At 50.9% G+C, this 20,037-nt stretch overlaps 2 protein-coding genes across 2 annotated transcripts in view; both read left to right on the top strand.

Annotated features, from left to right (window-relative positions):
* The window catches only part of UBAC2 (UBA domain containing 2), a 182,019-nt gene extending 179,069 nt beyond the window's left edge, over positions 1–2,950 (top strand). The window contains exon 9 of the mRNA XM_023218026.3: positions 1,751–2,950. Coding sequence (XP_023073794.1) covers positions 1,751–1,858 — 108 coding nt within the window. The 3' untranslated portion in view covers positions 1,859–2,950. The remainder of the gene's footprint in view (positions 1–1,750) is intronic.
* Positions 2,850–12,391, top strand: LOC111546566. The gene is made up of 2 exons (XM_023218029.2): positions 2,850–3,071; positions 10,364–12,391. The coding sequence occupies exons 1-2, from the start codon at positions 2,889–2,891 to the stop codon at positions 10,589–10,591; spliced, it is 411 nt and encodes a 136-aa protein (XP_023073797.1). The 5' UTR covers positions 2,850–2,888; the 3' UTR covers positions 10,592–12,391.
* Positions 12,392–20,037: the final 7,646 nt, after the last annotated feature.

Raw genomic sequence — 20,037 nt, 5'->3', positions numbered from 1 at the left:
AAGTCTAGGACTGTACATATTTCTGTTAAATTCCATCTGATCATTTTTCAGCCAACCAAAATCAATTCTTTTCAATTCTAGTTTTGTTATCTATTGTTTTGTTAGCTACACTACTCTCTCCTCCGGCGGGAAAACAAACTAGAAGGTTTCTGCCTTTGCTGTACGCTGTCCACCAGCCCCGGGCAGCTGAGTGTGAGTCACCTGAGGGTACCATAGTGTCCCAGGTACTGGGCCTCTTGCTGCCCCGAGACAACCCTCCCCACCACAAGGCATGTAGAGGACACCTAGCAGCCCTTCGTAGCTTCCTAGCCAGGGCTGTGTGTCTGTCCCTGTGCTAAGGGTTGAAAGCAACGTTCCAGGAAGGAGCACACTCAGTGCGTGCGTTTGTAAGCCTAGTCCTCACCCACTGAATGGTCCCGTGACATGGGCAGCAACCTCTGTTTGGAAAAGCCCTGGCTGGACTCCAGCTTCTGAGCAGTGTCCACTGTGTGTCCCTGTTTGCCCTCAGCTCTTCCCCAAGGCTTTTGGGGGAGGAGGGGTCTGGGTGTCTGGGCCTGCGTGGTCACTGAGGGGTTCCCTCCCCCACCTGCCTCTCTCCTGGCTGCACCTTCTTCCTCGCCTTGCTGGGTCCTTGGGTTAATTTCGCTCAGAATATCCAGAGTTAGCCACTAGGCTGCGGGTGAAATGGGATGGAGAGGAAGAACAGCAGGCTTTCTGGAGACACATGCCCGTCCCTTCTTCCAGCTACCCCATGCCATAGTCCCCACTCACACACCCCGAGTCCCCTGAGCAGGGGAAGGGGTGGCAATACTGGGCCCTTTCTCTTTCCACCATGTAACACCAAGTAGCTCGCTCTCTTTCGGAAAAAGAGTTGGAAACTCTGACTAAGTCCTCAGGTGAACCCACAAAAACCTCTTTAATGCGCAAGTGACTGAAAAACTCAACATATACAAGACTGTTGACTTTTACGAGATGTTATTGCAAGTGCAGTGTATTTTAATATAAGTACAAAAAACATATTCCTGTGGCAGTCTGGGGCCATGAATATTTTTGTAATACATTAATTGGGAAAAAAGGTTGCAAATAAGCTTTAGTAACACTGCCGATTTCGATACTGGAGACCGCCTGTAGAGAAAAGTACAGGAAATCTCCATATGCACAGAAGGATTTGTGGTCAAAAACAATGCACGCCTGCTCCCCCCTGCTTCTGGCGGCTTTCGCTACCTCCTTCCCTCGGTTGCTACCCCAGGCTCAGCCCCACTTTGCTGCCTGTGTAAGCCCCAGGCTGCGAGCGGGACAGCTGTTAAAAGTAGTCCGAGCACTCAAGGCAGGCAGTTCTGTGGCAGTGGCACCAGGAGTGTGATGCCAGGGCTGAGCGTGTGTCACCGTCATAGGGAATCACATTTGACGCTGAGGTGTGTGGCCTGGCAGTGAGCCCGGGCAGCTCATGCTGACCTGCTCCCAAGGCCTGGTCCCACTAGGCCACTTGACCCTCAGAAACCCAGTGTCTTCGTCTGTAGAATGAGGGCTACATGCGAGAATGCATGTATATCAGCTACCCCTAGTAAACATTGAAAAATTTGTACCTGGTATAACTTTTAAGTATCAGATTCCATATTGAAATGAAAATGGTTTTTTTGTAAACAGTTTTGACCTTTGCCACAAGGCTCACATGAGGAACATTTGGGGCCCAGGGATAAGCAGCAGGGTCATCAGCACCCTCAGGTTTCTGGGTTTTCTCTGCCTGCAGGTCGCCCGGCTCATGGAGATGGGATTTTCCAGAGGTGATGCTTTGGAAGCCCTGAGAGCGTCAAACAATGACCTCAATGTCGCCACCAACTTCCTGCTGCAGCACTGATAGTCCCAGGCCAACAATGGGACCGGACGGGCCACCGAGTGACAGTGCGTGGTCCCCACCATCAGATCAGCCCGGGGACCGAGCACCTCTGGTGCTGATGTTCTTGTGGGAAGAGGGAGGTTCCACCGCACCCCTGCCTTCAACCCCAAGACTGTTGCCGTTGTAGTATGGAAATAAGTTTGCCATTACATTAGCATGTATTTTCTACCTATATTTTTTATTGGGCGTTTTCCCTAGATTGGAGAGTCATCACTCATTTTGAATGTGTTTAAAATGCATTAAAATGGAAGATTTCTGCAGGCAGTTGAATGGCACTCCAGATGGGGAATTGCTGTGACCCTCTTATTGTAACGTGTCATCTCCTGCGTTGTGATGGGGAGAGGGTGATGTTATTTCACAAAGAACATGTCAGATCCTTCTTCATGGACTTTTTTAGTTACTGTTTCTTCTCTCAAACTTGTTTTCCAATCTCTTGGGAGTGAGGGAGAAATGGGGAGCTGAATCCTCCCCCAAGCTGTTCCAGGCCAGGGGACTCCACAGTACCTTCTCCTATATCTAGTAACAAAGAATGGTGATAACTATGCACTGGTTCACGGTTCTGGAGTTCTCCATGAAACTTGGGTTAATTTGGCTCAGAATATCCAGAGTTAGCCACTAGGCTGCGGGTGAAATGGGATGGAGAAGAACAGCAGGCTCTCTGGAGCCACATGGGCTGACTAGGGCACTCTGTGGCTGGCCTGGCATGGACTCAGCCCAGGAAGAGGAGAAACGATCCCTTGCCTGCCCCGTCCCTGTGGCAGGGCTAGCTGCCTGGCCCTCTCGGCTTGTAGCCAGTCAGCCCCTCTGGCAGCAGGTTCTCCTCAGGGCTTGGGTCTTGAACCTGTAGCGGCAGGAGGCAGGGCAGACTGTGGAGGACGGGATGCAGGTCGGGGAGAGGGAAGGCAGGGGTGGACCGCCCTGAGCATGAAAAGACCCGAAGCAAGTTGACTCTTGCAATGTGCAACTGTTATGTTCTGCAAAATGAGCAACGATGTATCAAATTGATGCAAATTTAGATGTTGATACTTACAATAAAGTTTTTAATGTGTTTTACTCTTCGGTATTTTCTATCAGACTTGTACAAATAAAGCCTTGTTCCAGGCTATGCATTTACCAGTCAACCAGATCCTCCGCACTGCTCGTCCTTCTTCAGAAGACTGAGTGCTTGTTTGAAGTGAGTGAAGCGCTTTGGTTCCTATAAGTAGCACTGCCCACAGAACACGCCAGGTCAGTGGCATTAGCTGTGGAAACCTGGAAGCTCGGTCTCACTGAGGCTGCCTGGGGCCACTGAGCTGCTCAGAAATGGGGGTCAAGGTGACTTTCTTGGAGCCCAGCTGGTCCCACGCACAAGCCCCTCCTTGAATCTGAGTTGCGCCACCTCAGGTTGAAAGGAACGATTGATGGTGGTGGAGACGTCCCTGACCTCATTCACTAACCAGGCCTCATTCAGCACCTCCTGAGAGTGCTGAGCAAAGCCATGTGGGTCTGACCTCTGAGGCAAACCGAAATCCACTCTCTGTGTTCCCCGTGCAAAGGGGCACAGGCAGAGAACAACCAAAAATACCCCCCTCCTGCATGCCACCCCTTCAAACAGCACCTACCCAAGTAAAACCAAACCAGAGGCAAAGGTCTCCCTTGGGGACTGGGGGGCAACAAATAGCCCCTTTGCAAGTAGCTAATTAGAGGCCTCAGTTCACACCTGCCAGCTGTTCTTGAGTGTTTGCTAATCAGGATTCCCTTGGGAATGAGATTGTATTTTGGCGACCTTTGTCCTGCCCACGGGAACCTTAGTGACCCTCTATGTCGGTTGTTCAGAGAGTAGAGGATTGAGGACCTAAATCGTGGCAGAGCTGGGAGACAACTACAGGCTTGGTTTGTTCTCTTTAGTTCTTTGAGCCTCTTTCCCAGTTCCTCGCAGCTGCCAAGTCCTCACCTTTGCAGTGGTGGCCCGTGATTCTCCATCATTGTCATGCAACTGCCAGGCCACTCGCCCTCCATCACCACTGTCTGGACAGTCACACACACACACACACGTCTACCTTTTCACGCTTGGCCAAGTTTTCTGTCTTACTGGGGTTCGCATAGCTCACCCACTCTTGCTTCCTGCAAATATTGACACAAAAGCATTGACACAGGCATTCCCGGCAGAAGTTTGAATACCTGAGAGCTCCCCCACCTCTTGTCAAGACACTGGGACTCTCTTCAGACTGATGGCACCCGGTGAGGAAGATCTGTGCAGCCATGCCAACCAGAGGAGGGCGCCAGTGAGCCGCTTGACTCGGCTTCCTAAGCTTGACTCGGCTTCCTAAGGTGTAGAAAAGGTTTAGCCTTTGGATTTTGTGCACACGGTAACAGATTGGGCTTAATTTTCGGGTAAGCAGATTATAGATTGTGAAATGAGAAAAGGAGGGAAGATTGTCCGTAGTGACCCCTGCTCCTGACATTAAGGAAAGCCTGCCTGTGAAGTTCCAAATCATAAAGCTAGAGTGAGTTTGGGTTAGAAAGGTGGAGATGTTAGGGAAATTGAGTACAAAATTGTGAACACACTCCAGTGTCATTTAGAATATTCTGTGAGTCCCTGAGTTTATGTTCCTACAGTTGTTCTTAAGTAGAAATGGAAGTGTCTAAACCATAGACTTAAGAATTCTGTCTTAACCTGAGAGCTTACCCGATATTTAATGTGTGAGAGTCAGGAGTAGTTTCTTCACTTCCAAGTTCCCCTAACCAATAGCCAGTAGCGTTTTTGTAAAGGGGTGAACCAAGAATGCCAAAATGGGCTTTCCAGCTCAGACTAAAATTCCAGCTCTAAGACTGAAATCTTACACGCGATGAAAATTGCCAGAAGCATGTGAATTTATAACCTGCCCATACAGTCCTGTCTGATGGAGAAACAACCCCACCAGCTACATTTTAACAATGCCACGAATAGGCTTGGGATTCAGGTAGAAGGGATGGGGGAAGTGGTCACTGGATGTTGGAAATCAGTCTGAACAGAGGCGGGGACTAGAGAGCCAAATCACAAGTCCTCTCTTGGGATAATGGAGTGAATCAGGGAATTAGGAGAGAGGAGGGCTGAGGATGGAACCCTGAGGAAGAGGCAGAGTGGCGGCAGGGGGATCAGGAGAGGGCAGCTAAAGTAGGGACGTGGGAGAGTCTAGGGTTGGGGGCGCTACTGTTGGGAAGGGCAAGGGCAAGGGCCGAGTGGTGGTGGCTTCCAGAGGAAATGTAAGGACCGGTGAGAAAGTGGAGGTGGGGCACAGGCTCAACAAGGACACTTGGCAGGGGGGAAGGGGAGAGCCAGGGACAGAGACCATGAGATCCAGGCCCAGAATGGAGTGCACTCAGGAGCCACGAAGCGGGGCACCACAGGAACCAGGAGCATGCTTCGTTTAGTCACCTGGACCTAGAGGAAGGAGAAGATGAAGGGCAAAATGAGGAGCGAAGGCGAGGAAACTCCTGTCCTGGAGTCTTTAGCTCCCTAATAGAGGAGGGCCTGGGGGCTAACAGAGCGGACGGACATCTGCAAATGAGAGAAGCACGAAGGATCTACATTGGCCAGAAACAATGGCTTTGGCCTCTTTTTTATTTTATTTTATTTTATTTTATTTCATTTTATTTTATTTTATTTTATTTTTATTTTGAGACATAGTTTCACTCTGTTGCCCAGGTTGGAGTGCAGTGGCGCCATCTTGGCTTACTACAACCTCTGCCTCCCAGGTTCAAGCACTTTTCCTGCCTCAGCCTTTCAAGTAGCTGGGATTACAAGCGCACACCACTACACCCAGCTAATTTTTGTATTTTAAGTAGAAAAGAGATTTCGCCATGTTGGCCAGGCTGGTCTCGAACTGCTGACCTCAGGTGATCCGCCACTTGGCCTCCCAAAGTGCTGGGATTACAGGCGTGAGCCACTATGCCCGGCCCTCTTTTGTTTATTAACTGCAGTGTTGTGGTCTGCTGAACCCCCTGCCTAATGGGAATTTCAAATATCCTGGAGATTTACACAATGCCAAGAAACTAGCTGGAGTGTGTAGGCCCCTGATAGCCAGTCCACAATTCCCAGGGAAGCTGATCAGTTCTGTGACCTTTCTGGAATGTTCTGTGTGAGCTGCCCTGGGAGTCTGAGTATACTTGGAGTGGTAGAGACGAAAGGAACCTAGGTGTGTGGAGGAGGAGTAGGGGAGAGAGGTCTGCAATAGGAATCTTCCCAGACTAACACCAGCAAATTGAGTTACGACCCACCATAGTCCTCACCCGGACACAAAAATCGTTTAGGGACAAGGGGCTGCCCCCAAATGGCCAGACCCACAGATTCCAGGGCTTCCAACTTCACCACAGCGAAACAGAAGCAGCAGCAACAGTCCCGCACGACCTCCAGGCAGAAGGACTGGAGAAAACCTCCAGCATCGCACTCAGCCCAGGCACAGGGGACTCTCCCCAAGCTGACAGCACCCTTGCCCAGCCGCTTCTCCCCAAGGGTCTGTCTGTTCTGAAACACAGGGGGCTCGCAGGTTCCTAGAATGTTGGAACTAGAGAACATTTATCTGGTGTAGCCCACCTCTTCAGCTGAGGAGACAGGTCAGAGAAGGTGCCAGGGTAACTCGGCCGGGGTCCCTCGAGGGCCGTGATGGACTTGAGGCCAAAGTCAGCTCCCTGAGCCAGGCCTGTCCTCAGCCCTCCCCTGGCTGCTTCGGGCCTCCCCTCAACCTAGGCAGTGGGAGGAGAGCAAGAAGGTCCCCAAGGTTGGCCCTCAGACTCCTCTTGGGACTGTCCTGCTCCCTCATCCCACCCACAGCACGCCCAGCAGCACCCACAGCTCCTCTTCAGGCCAGCCCTCCTTGCCGTCTGCGCAAGAGGGGAGCCCGAAGGGATGTGGCAGTGAAACACAGGCCCGATTCTCCCCTGGGGCCAGAGTTTTCTTCCAAACCCACTGCATCTGCCTGAAGCCAGGCCCACCTGGCTATCACCACAGACAGAATGGGAGACTCGGCCTTGGAATCAAAGGTGCTCTCCTGCCACGCAGGATGATGGCCCCATGACATGCTAAAGTGGGCTCGTGGTGACACAGTGTCTCCTGAGATTCAACTCGCCTTGAAGACAATTCACCTTTGCAAAGGTGGCCAGTTGGAACCTGAGCAGAAAGCTGGATTTGCTGTTGGGTTTTCCCCAGATGATGTGCAGCCGTGGAGCCTTTGCACACCGCTTTGCATCCACCAAAGACAGACCCAGGCTCAGGGAAGCATGGAAACTGCAGATATCAGGGAAGGCCTGGGAGAGCTTCCCTTGCTTCTGTCCAGTGTGTTCACCAGCCGGCTGTAAAGGGAGGAGTTGCCAGAGGCTCTGGGAACACCAAAGGCAAGGGCCCTGGGAGGCGATGGCAACGGGCCCCGGGCACTGGCTTCTTGCTCTTTGGGAGCCCAGGGAAGCCACTTCTTCCCCTTCTGATCAGCCCTGCCCCATCAGAGACGGCTCTGCTCCCCAGTGGGAGAAGCTCCCGCCATCCTCTGCCTTCCACTGTCCCTAGACAATCATATCGGAGCACACGTGATGGGCTTTTCTGTTCAACAAGGCTTTCAGTGCTTCACGGGGCTATAGCTAGTTTTGCTCTCTTGCTATCTTGGCAGTTCTGTGTACAGAGTTCCTATCATACGATGCTAATATGATGTTAAACAGAAGCACCCTATTATATCCGGAAGCTGATCAGCCTAAAACTAAAGATGCAGATTTTGTAAAACCCACATTTGTATAACCTATGGCTGACCCCAGTTTTTCATATGAATAAAGCTGTCGGAACCACAGAGATCTTTTGCAAAATAGGCAGTCTCTTTGGAGGTAGGCCCCTACTGTGCTTAAATGTGCATAAAGATGAAGGTGATATTAACTCTTAAGGCCTGTTTAAAGGAGGGGTGCATTTGTTTTGCTTAAACATAAAAAGTCTAGCAAATAATTCTAAAAAACCAGCCCCCTTAACAGAGAGCAGCCAAGGCGAGCCCTTCTCCAGCCCTGGGGGAGGCGTGATGAGGCTCCTACTTGGAGATCACCCGAATCTGTCTGGGCGACAGCGAGACTCTGTCTCAAAAAAAAAAAAGAATAAAGCCAGGTACTCACTCCTAGCCTGTCTTACTCCTGATTATGTGAATGGCCGTTTCAAATTATGACATTTCAAATTATGAAATTTCTAAATTCAGAGCTCAAAACTACTTCAAAATGATAAAAGAGGCCGGGCGCTCACGCCTGTAATCCCAGCACTTTGGGAGGCCAATACGGGCGGATCACGAGGTCAGGAGATCGAGACCATCCTGGCTAACACGGTGAAACCCCGTCTCTACTAAAAAAAATACAAAAAACTAGCCAGGCGAGGTGGCGGGCCCCTGTAGTCCCAGCTACTTGGGAGGCTGAGGCAGGAGAATGGCGTAAACTTGGGAGGCGGAGCCTGCAGTGAGCTGAGATCCGGCCACTGCACTCCAGCCTGGGTGACAGAGCGAGACTCTGTCTCAAAGAAAAAAAGAAGAAAATGTGACTTTCCAGATTTCTTCAATTACAGCAGAACAGGGCGCCCACACCAAGAGGCACTCGCGTTGCCTGAGGTGTGGTCTGACCCATATGCCGCAGGGTTGCTGTGCCCTCAGGTGGCACGGCCTGCCCCGAGCCTGGCTGCCCACAACTGTCACAGGCCAGGGGAACTTGTTAGTCTCTGTGTCCATCCGGTATGCTGTGACTTGGTGAAGTGAGAGAACCGTAGTGAAAGCTGGATAGTGGGTACCTGCGGTGTGCAGCAGTACCCAGGAAGTGGGACTCTCGGTGGAAATGTGCTTTCTGGAGAAAGTCAAGAGCCCATCGGAACATGTGAGAATCTACAAACATGATTCATGAAACTTTCTGTTCTTCCTCCTTAAAATGTCAAGTGATTACAATTCTTAGGTGTCATTACACCATCCTCCAGTCAGTGGTAAAGTCCTTGGACATTCTGGTTGGGTGGTCACTGTCCGCCCACAGGGAACAGGGTTCGAGGCCTCCTTACTGTAGAGTAATGTGGAGCCCTGGCTCACAGGGCTGCTCCTGGCCTGTGCCCTGCCTCTGTCCTGATCCTGTGGGATGAGGAAACCCTTAGAAGTGGTTCCTCTCATGTTTCCATTTTGATAGGGTCTGAAAAACAAACCATACAAGTTAAACTTGTTTAAAAAAGCAGCTAGTGTTTAAAAGAAACCCCTCCCATTCCTTCTCCAAGCCTCACCTTTGCAGTCGGGCTCTGAGGCATTGTGTAGGGACTTGAAGTGGGAGAGGCGTCAGGGATTAGATGAGAATCAGAGAAAGGGAGAGTGTCTGGAAAGAGGGGTGTTCAGAAATGGGTGGGTGTTGTGGGTCCCCCCAGAAGATACGATGACATCCTAACCGCTGGCATCTGTATGTTCTTAAATGGAAATAAGGTCTTTGTAGATGTAATCAAGCCAAGATGAGGTCATTAGGGTGGTTCTAACCCAGCACAACTGGTGTCCTTATTGGAGGAGAGAAACACCAGGTAAAGGAGAGACACGGGGGGAGAAGGCCGCATGAAGATGGCGGCAGAGGCTGGAGCAACGGATCTGCCAGGTTGGAAGTGTCGAAGAGCGCCAGCAAGAACCAGCAGTCTGGGGAGGAAGGGCAGGTTCTCCCTAACAGCCCCCAGAAGGAACCAGCCCCACCAGTGCCTTGATCTCAGACTTCCACCTCCAGAACTGTGGGACAAGAAGTTTCCGTTGTGTTTCAGCCTCACCGTTCACAGCACTTTGTTACAGCAGCACGAACCAACTACCACGGTGGGCCAGAGTCAGGTGTTGGCAAAGGTCTCCAAAAAGGGGCCCTGGACCTGGCCTGTCAAACTCACTCACGTTCTCCCCAAACCCACTTCCCCGCCAATCATTCCTAGTTTTATTCACATTCCCGTAGACATTTGACCTTGCAGTCGCCTGTGATGGTTCATTTTCTGTGGCAACTTGGCTAGGCTATGGTGCTCAGCTCTTTGGTCAAACACTGCTGTAGATGTCGTGGGGAAGGTATTCTTTAGATGAGGTTAACATTTAAATCAGTGGACTTTGGGTAGCGCTGATTGCCCTCCATAACAGAGGGAAGGTGAGCCTCCCCACATCCGCTGGAGGCATTAAGAGCAGAGACTGAGTTTTCTGGAGAAGAAGCAGTTCTACCTCAATCCCACAACATAGAAGTCCTGCTCGAGTCTCCGGCCTGCCTGGCCTCCTTCGTGGATTTCAGATTTGCGAGGTCCCACTACTCCTACGGTGCAAACACACACGTGTGTGTATCCGTGTGCGTGTGTGTTGTGTGTGTGTCATATTGCTTCTGTTTCTCTGGAGACCCCTAATATATAATCCCTCACTTTATTTTTCCAAAAAAAAAAAAAAAACACACACACAGGCGGGCCTCCTCTCTTGATTTCACCTTTGAAATGTCTCTTAAATCTCTTCCCTTCTTTAGTGCTCCGGTTCTCAGAAGAGGCCACACATCAGAATCACTGGAGACCTTTGGAAAATCCTAACACCAGCCACACCCACAACAGTTACATCAGATCTCTGCGGGGGGGACTCAGGTGCGCATCAGGAGTTTTTCAAAGTCCCCCGACGATTCTCATGTGCAGCCAAAGTTGAGGACCAACGGTTTGATGAGGAAAGCAAGCCAGGAGGCCACGGGCCCCGCCACCGCTGAGCTCCCTGCTCAAAGCACAAGGCCTGGATCAGCAGCAGCAGCATCAGCTTAGACATGCAGACTCTCAGGCCCCAGCCCAGACTGACTGGAGAAGAAGCTGCATCTTAAGACCCCAGGCGATGCCTGTGTCCACATTAAAGCGTTGAAGCTTGAGGAGCTTTGTCCAGGACGAACTGAAAGCAGTCAGTGTCCTGGGGCAGGCTGCCATAGATGAGTTCTGTGGAAACCCAGGGGTGCGGGGGGCTGACCCTGGGCCACGCTGACCTTGTCATGAGCTCAGGGACTGCGCTCACAGCCTTTTTGTGACCAGCGTGAATTTGTACGTGCGCTTTGCCATCAGGGGTGGCTTTGAATCTCAGCTCTGCTGTCCACCCCCGTGTGACTTTGATGGCCCAGTTTCCTCATCTGTTGTGTGCCAATAATAATGATGCCTAAATGAAATAATCACGAGAAATGCAAAAAAAGATCGTCCCTGTGAATGGCTTAGCACAGGGCCTGGAAAAATCAAAGCCCCCGTAAATGGGAGAGCTGCTGTCAACAGCGGGCCTGGCAGCACAGTTAGAGCCACTGCGGGCCCCCTGCCCACTGCAGGCTCTCAGAAGACACTGGCTGCACCAGGAGGGCCTGATGGGCTTGGTGTGACCAAGACAGCCCTAAGGTTCTCCTCGCCTTGACTCGGCTGTCAGCAGGCTCTTTCCTCATTCTAGGCCTTTGACCTTCCCTTTACAGGCCCCTGATGCATTTACTTTAGAAAACTTGCATTTGTCAATTCTTTCTCTGCCTCTATGAGACAGAAATCTTCTCCCAGCCTCTAACCAGTTGTATGAAACAGGACTGTCCTCCTCAAGGACCCAGGAGCCATCTCTTTGAAATGTCATCGTCTAGGAAGACAGGGCCTCTGCCTCCTGGTCCCTTTGGCAGGGCAGGCCCCTTGCTCCCTGCACAACTATCCCCCGGCAAAAGCTATGAGAAGTTTATTTCACCTTTGTAGAAAGCCACTTAGCAAACGCAGATGACCTTGGACCTCCCCCAGCATCACCCAGGACTTTTCTGGCTCACTATGGTGTTTAAAAACCCTCCACCCTTTATTTCCACAGCATGGAGTTCCGATTGAGCTTTGGCCTCTTTGCTCTTGCAGTAGCCTTGAGTGAAGTCTTCCCTGCCTGTTTAATACTGTCTACTGCAGCTTTACTTTGGCGAGTTCCAGCCCCAGATCTACTCAGATCTTCTGCAGCTGCAGAAGATGGTTATTAGAACAGGGACAGTTGATCTCATCTCCTAATCTCAGCAGGATATCAAGATCAGAAGCCACGTCTGTGCTGGAAGAACTGATGGGAACTCAGGTGGGAGGGTTTGTACCTGCCTTACCAGCCAGACGGTTAGGGCTGGGGTGCCAAGCGTTCCCAGCCGCTGTCAGCTGGCCTAGCAGAGCCCTGGTGGGATTTGGGGGTGAGTCTGGGTCTCAGTCATGACCTCCTCCTCTCTGCAACTTCTTGCTCCTCCCACCTGCGTTCACCTTCTCTCTTGTCTCAACCCCACTCCCTCCCACAGTTGAAGCAGACTGACCCCACCCTCTGATCTGTCCAAAGTCCAGAAAACACAAATCCCTCACTAGGGTCCCGCTCTTCCTTCCTTCCCCATCTATTCAGATAATCCTTGAAATCCACCCAAAGTGACTGGGATCACTGGCCATCAGAGAAATGCAAATCCAAATCACAATGAGATACCACCTCACACCAGTTAGAATGGCAATCATTAAAAAGTCAGGAAACAACAGGTGCTGGAGTAGATGTAGAGAAGTAGGAACACTTTTACACTGTTGGTGGGACTGTAAACTAGTTCAACCATTGTGGAAGACAGTGTGGTGATTCTTCAAGGATCTAGAACTAGAAATACCATTTGACCCAACCATCCCATTACTGGGTATATACCCAAAGGATTATAAATCATACTGCTATAAAGACACATGCATATGTATGTTTATTGCGGCACTATTCACGATAGCAAAGACTTGGAACCAACCCAAATGTCCATCAATGATAGACTGGATTAAGAAAATGTGGCACATATACACCATGGAATACTATGCAGCCATAAAAAAGGATGAGTTCATGTCCTTTATAGGGACATGGATGAAGCTGGAAACGATCATTCTGAGCAAACTATCGCAAGGACAGAAAGCCAAACACTGCATGTTCTCACTGATAGGTGGAAATTGAACAATGAGAACACTTGGACACAGGATGGGGAACATCACACACCGGGGCCTGTAGTGGGGTGGGAGGCTGTGGGCAGGATAACATTAGAAGAAATACCTAATGCAAATTATGAGTTAATGGGTGCAGCACACCAACATGGCACATGTATACATATGTAACAAACCTGCACATTGTGCACGTGTACCCTAGAACTTAAAGTATAATAAAAAAATTGAATTAAATGAAAATAAAAATAAATAAATAACCTGTGCCTGAGTCCCTCTCCTAGAGATGCTGACTGAACTCATCTTGGCCAGTGGTTCTCAGACTTGGGCACTAGGATTTTCCAAAGGTCCCTCCGGAGGGCTGGTAAAACAGTGAAGGCCCCACCCTAGTGGGGCTGACTCGGCAGGTCTGGGCAGGGTCAGGAGTCGCTGCTGCTGCTGGTTCCCGGACCACAGTGTGAGAACCGCGGCTCCCGGGTTGAGGGGGTGGCCTGGGTGTTCACACTTTCTAACCCCAGTAACAAGAAAAGATGCACTGATATCCCCACTGATGTGAGTTGGTCTAGCACCCCTTACAAATATCAGTGGCCACAATCTGTTTCCATTTTAAATGAGTTCTTTAGTTTTAAATAATTGACACACATGGTGCTCCATGGAATCCCCACAAATATTCCACGTGGCGAATATGATAGTTCCTTGTGCAGATATGATAGTTTCCTTGTACAGATGAGGAAAGTGAGGTGTGGGTATGTGTGGGTGCAGATCCTTCGCAAGGTGCCTCCTCCCATCGCCCTGGGTTACTCTGTTTTCCTTGCTATAAAGAAATGTCTGAGGCTGAGTAATTTATCAGGAAAAGAGTTTAACTGGCTCGGGTTCTGCAGGCTGTACGAGCACGGCATCTGGATCTGCTCGGCTTCTGGGAAGGCCTCAGGGAGCTTTGACTCCTGGTGGAAGGTGAAGCAGGAGCAGGCGGTCACACGGCGAGAGTGGGAACGAGAGAAAAGAAGGAAGTGCCAGGCTCTTTAAGCAACCAGATCTCGCCTGTGTGAGTAAGAAGTCACTCATCACCATGGACAGGGCACTAAACGGTTCATGAGAGATCTGCCCCCATAACCCAACCTTGGGGATCACATTTCAATGCAAATATCCAGTCCATATTGAGAACTCAGCCTTCAGAACTGAGACCTCTCTCTCTGTAAATCCAACCCATCATGGCCTTTGCTAAAAAGAACACCCACTGCCATTCATGGCCAGCACTGCAAGCAGACAGGCATCTCAGCTGTGCTTTCTCTTCCCACCCGGTTCTACCTCTTCTTGCCAGACCTCGCCATCGCAGGCCACTTTCCTGCTCCTGTTTCATTCTCAAATGCCCTCTGGTATGACTGTCTCCTTCCAGCTTCCTCATGCTTGTAACAGGCGAGCCCCATGCAGCTTTGGAGCTGAGCAACCCGGCGTGCAGGCCGGGTCGGGTGTGAGAAACACTTGAGAGGTGGCCCAGGAAGGAGGATCTGTAATGTCCAGAGGCAGCCAGACCTCAGTGTCCCTGCTGGAGGCCCCTCTGCCGCCCCTGGTCCCTCCTCCTCATCACACCACTGGCTGGCCAGCCCCTCTCATACCTTCATGCCCTTTGAGAAGAGATCGGTTAGTGCAAATGCATCAGGAGTGTGCGCTTTGCATTTAGCACCGGCCAGGTGTGGAAGCAAACTTCTGGGCACCTACAGGATCTGCTCAGCGCGGCCACCAGCAGATGCAGAGGAGGCCGTTCAGTTGAGTTTCTTCACTCTTGAAGTCACAGGGCTCCAAGAGCAGAGTTCCAAATTCTTTGAGCCTTTGAGCCTCTCTGCCTCCAAGCTGGAAGCAGACATGGAGGAGAAGCGTGCCCAGGACCTCAACATGAGCTCCTGAGGGTTTTTCATAGGATTTGACAAATCAGACTTCATAAGAGAAACGATCCTCGTCCATTCAAACCAGTGGGGCATCCGGAGCGCTAACTCCCTGTGTGGGGTAGTGCCAGCTGTCTGGGGCACCAAGCAAGGGTGCCACAGCAGACATTTCCTTCAGGACCTTGCAATCCAGTTGCCAGGATGTAAGTGGAACAAAACGTGCTGCTTTATACACCAACAACTAATTCTCTGAGGGTACCAACTAGGTGTCCCACAATGTAATGCAATCCTGACACTAGCTACCCAAAGTTAGTGCAGCCCCCCGACCCTGGGTTAGAGCCCCATCCCACAAGACTGCCCCCCACTTCAGATGCCAGTCTCAAGTAGTGGGTCCTCAGGTTACCACGCTTCTGTCCAACTTGGCTACAAATTGAGAGTCCCCTCCTCAGGTTTGATAATTTGCCATGACAGCTCACAGTACTCAAGGGGCATTTTACTTACTATTAATTACCAGCTTATTCGAAAGGATATAATACATGAAGGATGCAGACAAACATCCCGATGAAGAGGTGCTTGGGTTGGGAAGGGGCTTGATTTCAGGGGCTTCTGTCCCCATGGAGTTTGACGTGCACCATCCTCCAGGCACGTGGAGTTCACCACCAGAAGCTTCTAGAACTCCATCACTTCAGGGTTTTATGGAGGGTCCATTACAGACACGTGATTGATTAAATCATTGGTGATTGGACTCAATCTTCGGCCCCTCTCCTCTCTCCAGGACCTAAGGGATGAGGCTGAAACTTCCAACCCTCTAACCACATGGTGGTTCCTCCAGCAACCAACCTTATCTTCTGGGTCCAGGCAAGAGTCGCCTCATTGGCATAAACTCAAGTGTGATCGAAAAGGGCTCGTGCTGAAGAACGAAAGATGCCCTCTTACCCCTACCTCTTAGAAAATTCCAAGGGTTTTAGGAGCTCTATGCCAGGAACAAGGGGAAAGACCAAATACATGTTCCTTATTTGATCACAACATCACAGGATGAGATATTCCCCACTCAAGAAAGTGTACGTGAAGTCCTGCCTTGAAGAGTCAAATGTCCAAAACGTAGCCGGAAATTGGAAGATGCAAGAAGCATCAGGAGAGAAGTGGGTCTCTGGGGGACAGTGACTGGGGAGGGCTTGAGGCAGGATTCCATGTTTATTCCTGTCTGAACTGCCAGAGTGGGAGGGATGGTGGGGACAGAGGGAAAGGCCAGGGACTGTCAGGAACACGCGCTAGACAGGAAAGCATGCATTCTATTAGGTTGGTGCAAAAGTCACGACAGAACCGCAGTTTTGCACCAACCTAATACTTTACAAAACACAAAATTACCGACGTCAAAATGCTCCATAAATGGCATCCAACTTGGCCAGGCGCGGTGGCTCATGCCTGTAATCCCCGCACTTTGGGAGGCCAAGGCGGGTGTATCATGAGGTCAGGAGTTCGAGACCAGCCTGGCCAACAAGGTGAAACCCCGTCTCTACTAAAGACACAAAAAATTAGCTGGGTGTGGTGACGCACACCTGTAATCCCAGCTACTCTGGAGGCTGAGGCAGGAGAATCGCTTGAACCTGGGAGGTGGAGGTTGCAGTGAGGTGAAGTTGTGCCACTGCACTCCAGCCTGGGTGACAGGGCGAGACTCTGTCTCACAAAAAAAAAAAAAAAAAAAAAAAAAAAGCTTCAGTTAGTCTGAAGAAGTTGCAATGAAACTTCTTTCAAAGTTCGTTCTTGCAAAGATTTGTTTCGATCTAATGTAAGCAGCATTTAAATGGATACAGCCTTTCTGACACATTAAACAAATGAAAAAAAAAAGTGCCTGCTTTTCTGACTTTTTCCTTTCCCCAATGTTCTTCCCAATGGTACGTGCATCCGTGAATGCTTTCACAGTGTCCAAGATCCAAACCACCACACAAAAGCACACAAAGTCCGTTCCCCGTTGGCACAGCCCCTCCCGACCCCCTGCAGAGGGTCAGCTCAGCGCCTGGCTGTGCATCTTCTCCGTGTTTTCCAAGTTTTTCAGAAAAACCTTGACATTTTAGTAAACGCTAATGCTAAGAATTGGGAAATTTTTTTGGAAGAGAAGGGGAAGTGTTCTTGCTCTTTACAGCACTTCACCCCAAAAACTGGAAGCAGCCTCCATCACTAGTGGTCAGCCACTTCTTCCAGTCTCTTCTGCACTGACCATGAAAATAGACTTTTCCCGGAAAAAACAAAAAACAAAAAACACCACACACCAGAGGAACTCCACTGCCATTTACTAAGAGATGTTAGAGCTGTGGTCGTCAGGAAACTGAAGTCCAAACCTCAGGACTCCATCCTTACACTGCCCCTTCAAAGACCCTGTCTCTGATTTTATATATATATATTTTTTTTTTTTTTGAGACAGAGTCTCGCTCTTGTCACCCAGGCTGGAGTGGTGCAGTGGTGCGATCTCGGCTCACTGCAACCTCTCCCTTCCGGGTTCAAGTGATTCTCCTGCCTCAGCCTCCTGAGTGGCTGGGATTACAGGCACCCACCACCACACCTGGCTAATTTTTGTATTTTTAGTAGAGACGGGGTTTCCCCATGTTGGCCAGGCTAGTCTTGAACTCCTGACCTCAAGTGATCCGCTCCTCGGCCTCCCACAGTGCTGGTATTACAGGCGTGAGCCACCGCGCCTGGCCTCATTTTGTATTTCTTATTCTGTTTTATTTTCCTTAAAGATCCTTTTCCCTAAATTGTATCAACTTCAATACCCCCACACTGGACCCCTCCCTAGATATAGTCATAAAGCAAATGACACGTTAGACCACATGCTCCACTAAGGACAGAGAACCTCTGGCCTGCGTGACTCTTGGTGTTTCTGAAGAAGCTTTTCCTGGGGCGGAGGAGGAGGAGGAGGAGGGGGAAGACGCTTTGTGCGTTAAAATGCCCAGGAGCCATTTCCTGTAATGCGTGGATGCAAAGAAGTAAATGATGGGGTCAGTGCCTCAGTTCATGTTCATGAGGGCCCGGGGGCCTGAAGGGACAGTTCGAAAGCCCTCCGCTCGGTGCAGGATGGCAGGCGGAGCGTCCCTCTGGCCACGAACGGCACGATGTTGAGGTGGTAGGGGCTGAAGCAGACCACCACGGCCACCAGTACCAGCAGCATGAGCAGGCAGCCCCGCCGGTGGCATCCTTTCTAGCTGGTCACTGGGTCCTCCTGGGCTGTCCCACCGGTGATATCCTTTCCTGCTGGTCACTGGGTCCTCCCGGGCTGTCCTGCCGGTGATGTCCTTTCCCGCTGGTCACTGGGTCCTCCTGGGCTGTCCCGCCGGTGATATCCTTTCCCGCTGGTCATGGGTCCTCCCAGCTGTCCTGCACAGCTTCCAGGTGATCTTCACGTCACAGGACAGGATGATCCACACTGGCCCACAGAAGCCAATGGCACAGGCCGCCAGGACCATGAGGGGCAGCCCGAGGACCAGCTCCACAATGCTGCACTCCATGCAGGCCAGCTTGCCCGCCAGCGACTTGGTCATGGGCATCAAGAGCAAGGGCATCGCCTGCAGCAGCGACAAGGTCCAGGTGGCCATACAGACCAGCCCGGCGAGGCCAGCCGTGTGGAGCCGCGGGCCCCAGTGGGGTGCAGACCACAGCCAGCTAATGGTCCATCCTCATTCAGGCCATGAGGTTGAGCACCCCATAGGTGTTGGTGTAGAGCACAAACGCCATTAGCCTGCAGAGCCCCTCGCCGAAGAACAGCTGAAGCCCAGCACATAACACACCACCCTTCCCAGCAAGGCCACGGTGAACAGCAGGTCGGACACAGCCAGCTGCACCAGGTAGACACCTGTGGAGTTGATCTTCCTGCCCTTTTGACAGGTAAGACAAAGGGCAAGGATGTCCCCAGGGTACTGAAGACCAGGAGGGCTGTGTAGAACAGAGCACCATGCCGGCCACTGGAGCCGGGAGGTGAGGACGGCAGGAGCTGGCATTGCCAGGGAGGCTGCTCACACCAGCAGCACCAGAAGCCATCTCATGCAGGTGCCCAGAGAGGAAAAAAGAAAAAAAACAAAAACAAAAAACACTGTATCTGTGGAGTTGTGCCTCTGGAGTTGTAATAATGAATAGTTTTGCTGAGGCAACACGCACAAGTATAATAAAACATATCTATTCCAGGAACCTTTTGTTGAAATGCAACACACTGTTCTAGTTACTGTGGCTGTGTAACAAATTACCCCAAACAGCAACTGGAAACATAGTTTTATCATGTTTGTGGGTTCTGTGGGTCAGGATATTCAAGAGGGCACAGTGAGAATGGCTTTTCTCTGCTCCCTAATCTTGGAGGTCTCTGCTGGGAAGCATCAACAGCTGGGGGTTACTCCGGGGCAGGGGTTGGGGCCTCCTGGAAGTGACTTCACTCCTGTGTGTGGCTGTTGAAGCTGACTGCTGGCTGGAACCTCAGCTAGGGCTGTCCACTGGAGCATAGGCCTATGGCTTCTCCCAGCATGCCAGCCTCAGGGTAATCAGACTTCTGATATGACAACTCGAGGCGCTGAAAGAGAGTGTCCCAGCAAACAGGACAGAAGCTGCATGTGTTAACCACGTTTTTTATTTTCTGTATTCTGATGCTTTGATATCTGGGGACCTTGCTGACTGTGGAGGGATTGCCCCTCCCAGGGTTAGCCAATTCCTAGAGCCAGTAAACAACTCACCCATGAGCATGCTCTTCAGTTCTTCAAATGCAAACCTACCAATCCAGAGTCCTTCATTTCCATGGGCTCCATTTACTGGCTCTCACACACCAGGACGCTATCCACCTGCCCTAACCACCCCAGGGCCAGGTGCCACACAACTGGGGACAGTCCCCATGTCTCAGAGCTTGCTGAAATGATTCAAACCAGCCAATCCTAAGCCCGTGTACCCTAAAACCACCCTTGCCCACATTTTTCCCTGCTCTCTTCACCTCCTGACCAACCCTCTGTCTCCCCGGTAGCCCTGCATCATGGGGCGTGCCCTCTCCTCTTGGTATCTGTGAGTAGCAAACTGTCCTTCAATGGCAGTTCTCTGCTGACCTGTTGGCCTTCCTGAACCTCGGCTTTTCTTCTTTGTTCTTTTTTTTTCTTTTTTTTGAGACAGAGTCTTACTCTGTCACCCAGGCTGGAGTGCAGAGGAGTGATCTTGGCTCACCGCAACCTCCACCTCCTTGGTTCAAGCAATTCTCATGCCTCGGCCTCCTAGGTAGTAGAGACGGGGTTTCGCCATGACTCCTGACCTCAAGTGATTCAGCTGCCTCGGCCTCCCAAAGTGCTGGGATTATATTGAAGAACTGAAGAGCGTGTTCATGGGTGAGTTGTTTACCG

This window comes from Piliocolobus tephrosceles, chromosome X (assembly GCF_002776525.5).
Source record: "Piliocolobus tephrosceles isolate RC106 chromosome X, ASM277652v3, whole genome shotgun sequence".
Lineage (NCBI taxonomy): Eukaryota > Metazoa > Chordata > Mammalia > Primates > Cercopithecidae > Piliocolobus > Piliocolobus tephrosceles.
Note: the sequence above shows the minus strand (reverse complement) of the source record. Positions and strands in the feature narration are given on the sequence as shown.